Source organism: Mauremys reevesii, linkage group 22, assembly GCF_016161935.1.
Source record: "Mauremys reevesii isolate NIE-2019 linkage group 22, ASM1616193v1, whole genome shotgun sequence".
Taxonomy (NCBI): domain Eukaryota; kingdom Metazoa; phylum Chordata; order Testudines; family Geoemydidae; genus Mauremys; species Mauremys reevesii.
Window position 1 is genome coordinate 3,883,441 of NC_052644.1, and position 10,429 is coordinate 3,893,869.

Below are 10,429 nucleotides of genomic sequence, written 5' to 3' on the forward strand. Positions count from 1 at the left end.
TATATACGAAAAAGACCCAAAAATCAGGACTGTCCCTATAAAATCAGGACATCTGGTCACCCTGGCAGCGACACCTGAGAAGAGCAGTTTTCTCCCCCTCCCGAGAGAGGGGGTGGCAAAGATTAATTAGGCCAAGAGTCCTTTATGCAGCCCTGGTGGGGGGACAGAGCCCCCCTGCCTCTGAGATTTCCACCCCCTAAAGAGAGAGTCTTTCCACCTGGTGTGGAGCACAGTCCTCCGCTGTGTCTGGGGGGGGATCTAGGGCGTGGCTGGTGGCTACTCTCTGCCCCCCAGGGCCCGTAGGGGGCAGAGAGTCATTCAGATCAGCCCCAAGGTTGCTCCATCCCTTTTTATACCCAGGACCGATGTGCTGCCTTCTATGATGCGTCAGGCAGAAACACAGCTGACCCCAGCTGCAGGGCGCAGAACGGGGGGGGGGCACCAACAGGGGCTAAAAGCCACCTGCCCCCCATTCCTGCCGCCACGCCCAGGGATGCAGGAGTGGGGGGCTGAGAACTGGGCCCAGGGTACGTCCTGGCGGACGAGTCCCCGGGGAATCTCCCTGCATTAGCACCAGGGGATGGATCCCCCCAGCAGGAGTCGGCGGGGGAACAGGAGGGTCTCGGGGGCGGGGAGGACGGGAGGATCAGAGCTTCGCCCCGCACCGCCCGGCCACCCCCCACGCAAAGCCGCCCCCGTGGCTAGCGTCAGGCCGCGCCGGGAGCTGCGGCAGGACAGTCCGGAGAGGGGCAGGCGGCCCAGCCCGGGAGGTGCTCAGGCGTCCTTGCGGGGTGCGAAGCGGCCGGCGGGGGCCGCCGTGGGGCCGGGCCCCTCCAGCCGCAACCGCAGGGTGTTCCCGATGATCAGCTTCTCCAGCAGCAGGGAGCCCAGGAACCAGAAGAGGGCGTACTCCAGCGTCACCAGCCCCATGAGGTGGTAGCGGAAGTGGCTGTAGTCCCAGGGGCAGGCGTCGAACCGGCGCAGCAGGTAGCCGGTGGCGAACTCCCACAGGTAGATCCAGAGGGTGTAACACAGGCAGCGGCTCAGCAGGGGGCAGCGGCCCTGCAGCCGCAGGTACATCCGCTCCAGCACCAGGCTGGACGTGCCGTAGATGAACAGGGCCCAGACGCTGGTGACGCCCTGGAACTTCCAGTCCCGCTCGGCCACGAAGGCCCAGGTGGCCGTGAACATCACCTCGCAGAAGTAGCCGTGGATGGCGTAGATGTACCAGCGGGTCAGGGGGCTCAGGGGCTCGGCCCGGCCGCCCATGGCGCGGGATCTGTGGGCAGTGGCACATAGGGGGGGTGCATTAGTGAGGTGGCACCGCTGGGAAGGGCAACAGAGGGACATATGGGCTGGAGGGACTCGGATCCTAGGGAACCTACACAGAGCCAGAGTGCTCCAGCGACAGTGAGTGGGAGCTAGGAGTTAGAGCAGGGAGGGGCGTTCAGGACTCCTGGGTTCCATTCCCAGCGCTGAGAAGGGAGAGGGTCCTAGTGGTTAGAGCAGAGGGCTTGAGAGCCAGGACTCCTGGGTTCTTTTCCCAGCTGTGGGAGGGGAGTGGTGTCTAGTGGTTAGAGCAGGCCCGTTCGGCGATAAGATTTGCCACGCGCAGTCTCAGGCTGCTAGTGAAAGTGGGGGGGGGGGAAGCAGGTGTGTGAGCAGGGTACCAGGGCTGTGCCAACCTCAGCAGGGGGTTAGCTAGGGGTAGAGATGTGGGTGATGCTTCTGTGGGGGCACCCAAGCTTGCAAGGCACTTCGCTACCCCTGGCATCAGCAGGAGGAAGCTGAGGTCAGTCTTCCACCGCTACCAGCGTCTGCCACGCAAGCTCTGCCTTCCGGCTTCACTCTCCCTTTGCAGGTTCACCATCGGCAAACGCCGACCCCCCCTCATAGCCCCCCACACACTCCCAAGTCCTCCAGGCACCTCCCTACATCGCCCAGCCCCTGGTCCACTCCCCCAATTCCCAACTCTAAAGGTGCAGGACACTCCCAGCGTACCCGTTCCGCCTTGGACCAGGGCTCTGCTCCACCCCCGGCACTTAGATTGGCTTGTAGAGAACGCGAGGATCTGTTTATTCACCAAAGAGCAGCGATTCAAAGGGCAGCCGGCAGAAAGGCTGGAAACAAAGGGTAAACACAGAAAAAAAATTTTTTTTAAATCACAACACGCATCCTAGACCCCGCCTACCCCATGATCTAGACATCAGCTGCCCCAAGGGCTCGTCCACACCTGAAACACTACGGCTGCCCCACTGCCGTGTAGACACAACTGACGCCGGAATTCTTAGCGCTGTCTACACCGGGGCTTGGGTCGGCTTAACTTGATCGCTCGGGGGGGGTGTGGGGGTGTGCGTGCGTGTGTGTTTCACACCCCTGAGCACCGCAGCTGGCTCGATGGATTTTTCTTGTGTAGACCAGCCCATCCACGCGTCCGCTGCGAGACCCAGACGGACTCTGAATCTTTCCCCGGTGGAGGGCAAGGGGGCGGAATGGAGGATCGCCGCCATGCGCGGCTCTGGCCTCGCCCCCGATCCACCCCCTACGGGGTCTTGGGGGGGGCAGAGACCAGCCCCACACAGCGCAGTGCGCTCCGGCCAGGCCTCTGCTCCGCCCCAGCCACTTACACCCCTTGCACGCCAGCCTGGGGGAGTGCTGAGGGGCCCGTTCCCACCCCACCGCAGGGCCGAGGCGGGGTCTGAGCGTGAGCAGGAATCTGGCCCATTGACTTCACCCAAGGTCAGGGAGCCAGGGCAGATCACCAGCGAGAGAGAGCAGAGGAGCAAAAATGGGGTCTTCCCCCCTCCCCTGTCTGCAAGGCACATCCCCAGTGGGGCTGGCCCTGGCACCACCATATTCAATAACAAAACCTCCGGACGTGGCTTATTGCTTAACTGCCTGGGGGGCGGATCTGCCCGAGCGATCAGGTGACTCACAGTGCCCAGCGTCCCGGATTAGCTGCTAATATCGGGAGGAGCCGATCCGAGCCAAAAGAGACAGCATCCGCCCCCAGCAAAATCCTGAGTGGGGTTGTGTTTTAATTACCTACCCGGCTAATCGCCGCCTAATCCCGGGCGGGCGCCGCTGAGAGGCGGCAGAGGAAAAACCAGCTCCTCCAACAGGTGCCCAAGGAAGTCATGGAGTTTAAAGGTCAGATCGGCGAGTCTGACTCCTGGGTAACCCCTTGATTTGAAGCCATCAAGAGAAGGGAGAATCCACCACTGCCCTGGGGAGTTGGTTCCCTTGGTTAGTCCCCTGCGTGGTTAAAAATTGGTGCCCGGTTTCCAGTTTGAATCTGTCCAGCTTTACACTTCTTATTCGGCCTTTCTCCTCTAGATTAAAGATCCTGTTAGTACCTGGAATCTTCTTCCTGCGAAGGTCTTAGATCGGTGGTTCTCCACCTACTGACCATTGCAGGCCGCACATGCAGCTCTCTCTGTGTAATGTGAGCTGTGGCCACACACTATATATACTGGTTTATGGCCCTGAGAATGTCCCATGGGCTGCAAGCAGCCTAGGGGCCGAGAACCATGGTCTTAGGCACCACGATCAAGTCACCTTGCTGGCTTTGTCACCTTTCAGAGAGGACGTCTGCACCATGCACTAAGCCCCGGCGCTGCCTCAGGGTTGAGCCCAAGCCCTGTTCCGCCCACACTGGGGTGACCGGATGTCCTGATTGTACAGGGACAGTCCCGATTTTTGGGTCTTTTTCTTACATAGGCTCCTATTACCCCCCACCCCCGTCCCGATTTGTCACATTTGCTGTCTGGTCACCCTAGTCCACACCCAAATCAGCCTGACTTGAGCCAGCAAGCACACAGGACCCATGTCCTAGGACCCTGGTGACGCGGATCCAAGCCGTCATTTTGTACTGCGGACCCAGCGCAAGCCGCAGCCCCACGGCAGAAGGGCTGCGTAGTGCCGTACGGACGCGTTACAACGGCCGTGAGATCCCGGATTCAACGGCTGTAAACGACACAGTGCGGACGCTCACGAGCGGGCTTGGAAAACCCCACGTCCACAAGCCCGGGTCCCGCAGATCTGGGTTTACAATGCCATGTAGACAGACCTTGATGAGGTCTTTAATATACCCACGGCACGCGGCGCCGCACAGTAGCCGCAGGTGTGGGAGGCATTTTCCACTGGTCTGCTTTGCCTTTTGGTAGGATGGCCACAGCTCCTTCCCCGTCGCCCGGCATCCTGCATCTCCTTTGCAAGATCCGAATAAACATGCAGTGACTCCATAGCTGGGCTTCCGCCATCCAATCTAGGACTTTTCTGGCTGAGTAGTGGTAGGTGGAGCCAGACCTGTCTGGTTGCAAAGGTGGGCTAGCAGGAAGGGTAGCGTATTCAAAACACGCTGGGGATTTGGGGAGGGGGGAGCGGGTTGAGGGGTTGTGAACTCCAGGCAACAGCGTCAGAGTGCTTCACACCGCTGAGCGACGTGGTTAAGCCAACCTAAATGAATCATGGAGTCATAGCATCTTCCAAGCCACTTTCCTCCCCAAAGGAGAAAGATTCCGGCATCCGAATTCCATCCTGCCTTCTCAAAATCCCCAACCCCTCTGCTAAGGTCCACCGAGGATGCCTTTCTTCTGCACATCACATCTTAAATCCTTGCGCAGCTTCACCATCCGTCAGCCACCACGCTCCACCCCAGAGGTGGAAGCATTTTGTTAAATCATGAGGCTTTGCGTCCTGGGTCCTTGCAGAACAGCTTGTTTGTAAGTTCACCCTGTGACGGGTTGGATCACAGAAACCCCCTTGGGAGCTGCCAACTGATGTGCCAAGACTACCTATGCTCCTGTTTTCCCTGCCAGCTCAGGACTCCGGCACCCTGTCTTGCTGAGCCAGACACTCCCGTCTGCTCCAACAAAGACCCAGAGTCTGAATTACCGGCCCCAAAGCTGCAGGTTTCCCTGAAAACAGCTCACAGAAGGGTGCTTGTCTTTAACACCCAGATGCCCAACTCCCAATGGGGTCTAAACCCAAACAAATCCGTTTTACCCTGTATAAAGCTTATGCAGGGTAAACTCATAAATTGTTCACCCTCTGTAACACTGATAGAGAGAGATGCACAGCTGTTTGCTCCCCCGGGTATTAACACATACTCTGAGTTAATTAATAAGTAAAAAATGAGTTTATTAAATAGAGAAAGTAGGATTTAAGTGGTTCCAAGCAGTAACAGACAGAACAAAGTAAGTCACCAAGCAAATAAAATAAAACGCGCAAATCTATGTCTAATCAAACTGAATTCAGATAATCTCACCCTCAGGCACAATTCTTTCCCCTGTTACAGCTCTTGTCCCAGCTCAGGTGGTAGCTAGGGGATTCTTCATGATGGCTCCTCTCCCTCTTTGCTCTCTTCCACCCCTTTATATATCTTTTGCATAAGGCGGGAATCCTTTTGTCCCTCTGTGAGTTCCCACCCCCTCCTTCTCAATGGGAAGACACCAGGTTAAAGATGGAGTCCAGTTCAGGTGACATGATCACATGTCACTGCAAGACTCCATTACCCACTTGCCAGCACACACATACGCAGGAAGACGGACAGGTAAAACAGAGCCATCTGCAGTCAATTGTCCTGGTTAATGGGAGTCATCAAGATTCCAAACCACCACTAATGGCCCACACTTTGCATAATTACAATAGGCCGTCAGAGTTATATTTCATATTTCTAGTTTCAGATACAAGAGCGGTACGTTCATACAAACAGGATGAGCACACTCAGTAGATTATAAGCTTTGTAATGATACCTTACAACCGCATGAAGCATCTCAGTTACATTATATTCACTTATTATTAAATTTTTATAAAACCATATAGACTGCACAATGTCACACGCCCGTCACCCCGAAATCTCCCAAGCTTGATCTCTGTCAGCAGGGGAATAGTCTGTGTTTTGTTTTGAGCCAAATCCCACCTTTCCTCATTCGCTCTGCAGCATCGCTCCTCGTACCTAAGCTAAAAGATCCCTGCAGCGCCCGAAAATCCTGTGGGGTTTGCTCATCAGGTGGGTTACTACCAGAACAACTGTAATGTGAAAGTGGGGATAGGGACGTGCTGAACCTGGGACATACGAGGGTGGCAGATTGAAAGTGCTGTTCGACCCAGCCTGCTGAGTCCAGGGGCATATAAAGGGGTCAGCTTGGTAGTACTGATTGACCCGGTTCTCTCAGACACGCTCTGTTAATGTGCGTGTGTTCGTCTGACTCTGGGGCTGGAGGAACCCAGCCCTGGGGAACCGAGGTCCTGCAGGATAGCTCCATTGGGAGGGGACCTGCAGCAGGGAGAAGTAGCGCTCCGCATGAGCACACAAGTGACACAGGCAGTATATTGAGAGAAATACAGACACCCCCCCCCCAAAAAAAACCCCCAGTAACCCTAATAAATGAGCATCCCCCAAAGTAACGGGTAAAGCTGGTAAGAGCGTATAGTATACCTTTATTGCTATTAGGTGTATTATGGTAACACCCAAGCGCCCCAGTCATAGGCCAGGCCCCACTGTGCCAGGCACTGCACATTTTTATTGCTATTCGATATATTATGGTAGTGCCCAGGCACTCATCATGGCCCAGGTCCCCATGGTGCCAGGCACTGTACATTCACAGGACAAACAGTCCCTGCCCCAAGGAGCTGACAATCTCTAGGTCTGGCTTATTGCTAGTTTCAAATGGGAATTAAGCTGCTTCCAATGGGGATTAATTAACGTGGAATGAGGTACCAGGGAAACTTATGTGTCTGGGTGCCAGGTAGCTTATCCTGGGAAAACTCAAGGGAATCCAAACTCACTTTCAAGGGCAGACTAGCCTTTAGCCTCAGCATGGGCAATTTTTAGATGAAAATTGGATTTTTTCCCAGAAAGATCTGCCCTGGTTCAAACAGGAATTGCTTTGGGGAAGTACCCTGGCCTGGGCAGAATTCCACTTTTCTTTCTTGTATAATTTCAACAGATAATATTGGTGGCTATTTTAAAGCCTTTTTTCTATTGTTATCAATTTAAATGTTCACAATTGTGGGAAATTACGGGGGTGGGTGGGAAATCAGACAGTGGGATGGGGGGCAGGAGGATAGTCCATTAATGGCTATTAGCCAGGCTGGGCAGGGATGGTGTCCCCAGCCTCTGTTTGCCAGAAGCTGGGAATGGGCGACTGGGGATGGATCACTTGATGATTCCCTGGTCTGTTCATTCCCTCTGGGGCACCTGGCATTGGCCACTGTCGGGAGACAGGATACTGGGCTACATGGACCTTTGGTCGGACCCAGTGTGCCTGTTCTTATGGCAGACTTATTGACTCTCAACCTCTGCTGTCATTAAATAAGTTAAAAGCTTTACGAGCATTAAAACACCAGCTGTCAACATGCCCAAAATATACTCAGTTCTCACGCAGCAGTCGTCTTTCTTTGTCACCCTGTCCATTTTGATCGCTAGAAATATTTTTCCCATTGGTTTGGGCACGTGCGGCAAAATCGACCTGCACCGACGTTTGCCAATAAAAAAAAGGGAATCCTTCCACGCCTTGTTAGACACGAGGTCAGACCAGACGATCACAGCCATCCCTCCTGGCCTTGGAAATACCAGCCAGCCTGTATTAAAGGCTTAACACCTTTTAATGTTTCATTATGGGTGAGGCATGCGGAGAGGATCAAAACACCCTACTCCCATCCTACAGCTGCAGTAGGAGGTAGTTAAGCCGTATCAAACCCATTCTACTGATGGGGAAACTGAGGCACTGAGCAGGAAAGGGACTTATAATGGCTCAAAGAGGCAAGCTGGAAATTGAGAGCGTCAGAGGAAAGGGCCTGTAGAAAGGCCAGGGGGCAGGAGGGGAATATTAGGAATCTCACATGGTCTAGCAAAATGTCTGAGCCGTACAGGAAACGTAACTCAAGGATCATTGATTTTGCTGTGATCTGAGCAGGAAAAAGGGTGTTAAAGGAGAGAAATCACATCACTGCAGGGTGCCTTCAGAAGTCAAACTGCTCCTATAGGATGGGAGAAGCCCAGGGCTGGGAGACAGGACACCTGGGTTCTATTCCCATTTCTGGACAGGGAGAGCGTCTCGTATTAGCAGCAGGAGGGGCTGGTGTCAGGACTACTGGGTTCTATCCCCAGCTCTGGGGGAGGAGGGGAGTCTAGTGGTTAGGGCTGGGATTCAGGACTTCTGGGTTCTATCCCCAGCTCTACCTTGGACTCAGTAGGTGGCTCCGGGGCAGTCATGTCACTGCTCTCTCTTTCTGCCTCAGTTTCCCCCTCTGTACATTACAGGTACTCCTTCCCCTCACCCCTGCTGGTAGGCCATGTTCATTAGCATCCATGTAGCACTTTGGAGCTCCCTGACTGCAGGTGCCAGGAGGGCGGATTAATGCCACCAGCTACACGGCCCCACGCTAGCAAGGAGCTCGGGCAGTTCTCTCCATTCCAGCCTTTCTGTGCAGACTCCGGACAGCTGCTTTGCTGGGCGTGATGCCTCGGAGGCCTCAAACTCCGAGCCTGCATCTCACAGCAGGGGCAAGAAAGTCCAGCCACCAGATTCAGACCCACGAGCAAGGAACAGCCACTTTGGAAGCAAGAGATCTCACCGCTGGTCCTTCACATTCAAGTGTGTGAAGTAACGTCGCTGCCGGTGCCAGCCCCACTCGAGTCTGTTTGTCTGGCAGAGGGGAGGGTTGGGCACAGGTGAAAACCAGCCAAGTCTCCCCTTCTGCCCCCGTGCCCAGCTTTGCATTCTCTGTCTCTCAAGACTTTTCTCTAGCGGCCTCTGATTCCGGCTACCTCAGTTTTGGAGGGGCGCTGAGCAGCCACCCCCTTCAGTGGGCACCCTTGGGAGCTCAGTGCCCAAGATGGGCAGCCCGAATCACTGACCCGCTCTGGGAAGCTTTGGCCCAAAGGAGCATCCAAGCTGAGGAGTGGATTTTCCCTTCTACCGTCCCTTTTCTTGGGGGACCTCGCAGCACTTGGCAAAGAGCAGTTCGCATTGCAGATGCCCTCCAAGGAGGGGAGCATCAGCAGTTTTACAGATAGGGAAACCGAGGCACAAAAGGGGTAGTCACTGGGAGCACTCAAAAGGCCACCCATCATTGTGGCATCTGATAATTTGCCTCGTCCTAACTCCGGCGGTCGCACGGTCAATCAATGCACAGCTGGGAACAGAACCCAGGAGTCCTGACACCCACTAGACCCCACTCTCCTCCCGGTGCTGGGAACAGAAGGCAGGCACTTGGCACTTTCTCCAGAGATAAATGGCCCCGATCCTCAGCCCCCTGCCCCCTGGCGCCTCCTTCCGCCTGGCGGGGCACTGCCCCCTGCCGCCCCCTTCCACCTGGCGGGGCACTGCCCCCTGCCCCCTGGCGCCCCCGTCCGCCTGGCGGGGCACTGCCCCCTGCCCCCTGGCGCCCCCGTCCGCCTGGCAGGGCACTGCCCCCTGCCCCATTGTGCCCCCTTCCGCCTGGCGGGGCACTGCCCCCTGCCCCCTGGCGCCCCCTTCCGCCTGGCGGGGCACTGCCCCCTGCCCCCTGGCGCCCCCTTCCGCCTGGCGGGGCACTGCCCCCTGCCCCCTGGCGCCCCCTTCCGCCTGGCGGGGCACTGCCCCCTGGCGCCCCCTTCCGCCTGGAGGGGCACAGCCCCCTGCCCCATTGTGCCCCCTTCCGCTTGGCGGGGCACTGCCCCCTGGCGCCCCCTTCCGCCTGGCGGGGCACAGCCCTGCTCACCGTGCCTGGCTGGCGCGCGGGAGTCCGGCTCAGCTCCCTGCTCTGAACCTGCCGCTCACCTGTCAGCGCGCGCTTGCCGCTTTAAGAGACTCCACACCGGCCGGCGCGGCGTCATCGCTAAGCCCCGCCCAGGGCGGCCCCGCGCCCCGCCTCCGCCGCCATCTTGGGAGAGGCAAGAGGGACAGCCCCGAGCGCAGGGGCCCTGCGTCTGCGCCTGCGCCTTGCTGTGCCCTGCCCCCCTCTTTGCTCAGCCCCCCCCTTCTTAGCCCCCTTCTCAGCCCCCCTTCTCCAGTTCCCCCCTTTCTCTGTCTGTCTTCTCAGCCCCCCCCTTCCTATCCCCCCGTTCTCAGCCCCCTTCCTGTCCCCCCTTTCTCAGCCCCCCCTTCTCAGCCCCCCTTCCTATCCCCCCCTTCTCAGCCCCCCTTCTCAGCCCCCCTTCCTATCCCCCCCTTCTCAGCCCCCCTTCTCAGCCCCCTTCCTATCCCCCTGTTCTCAGCCCCCTTCTCAGCCCCCTTCTCAGCCCCCTTCCTATCCCCTTTCTCAGCCCCCTTCTCAGCCCCCTTCCTATCCCCTTCTCAGCCCCCTTCTCAGCCCCCTTCCTATCCCCTTCTCAGCCCCTTCTCAGCCCCCTTCCTATCCCCTTCTCAGCCCCCTTCCTATCCCCCTTCTCAGCCCCTTCCTGTCCCCCTTTCTCAGCCCCCTTCTCAGCCCCCTTCCT

At 57.1% G+C, this 10,429-nt stretch overlaps 1 protein-coding gene across 3 annotated transcripts; it reads right to left on the reverse strand.

Moving 5' to 3' along the window:
• Nucleotides 1-202: 202 nt before the first annotated feature.
• Nucleotides 203-9,797, reverse strand: LOC120388772 (transmembrane protein 229B-like). Of its 3 annotated transcripts, none has more exons than XM_039510850.1 (3): nt 9,771-9,797; nt 2,002-2,120; nt 203-1,279 (listed from the first exon to the last, which is right to left on the reverse strand). In XM_039510850.1, exon 3 carries the CDS (start codon nt 1,267-1,269, stop codon nt 775-777), a length of 495 nt encoding a protein of 164 aa, XP_039366784.1. In that variant the 5' UTR covers nt 1,270-1,279; nt 2,002-2,120; nt 9,771-9,797; the 3' UTR covers nt 203-774. The 3 variants fall into 3 exon arrangements, with proteins under 3 accessions (XP_039366784.1, XP_039366783.1, XP_039366785.1); XM_039510849.1 differs by lacking the exon at nt 9,771-9,797 and adding an exon at nt 9,712-9,760; XM_039510851.1 differs by lacking the exon at nt 9,771-9,797 and adding an exon at nt 2,234-2,314.
• Between the last annotated feature and the right edge of the window lie 632 nt (nt 9,798-10,429).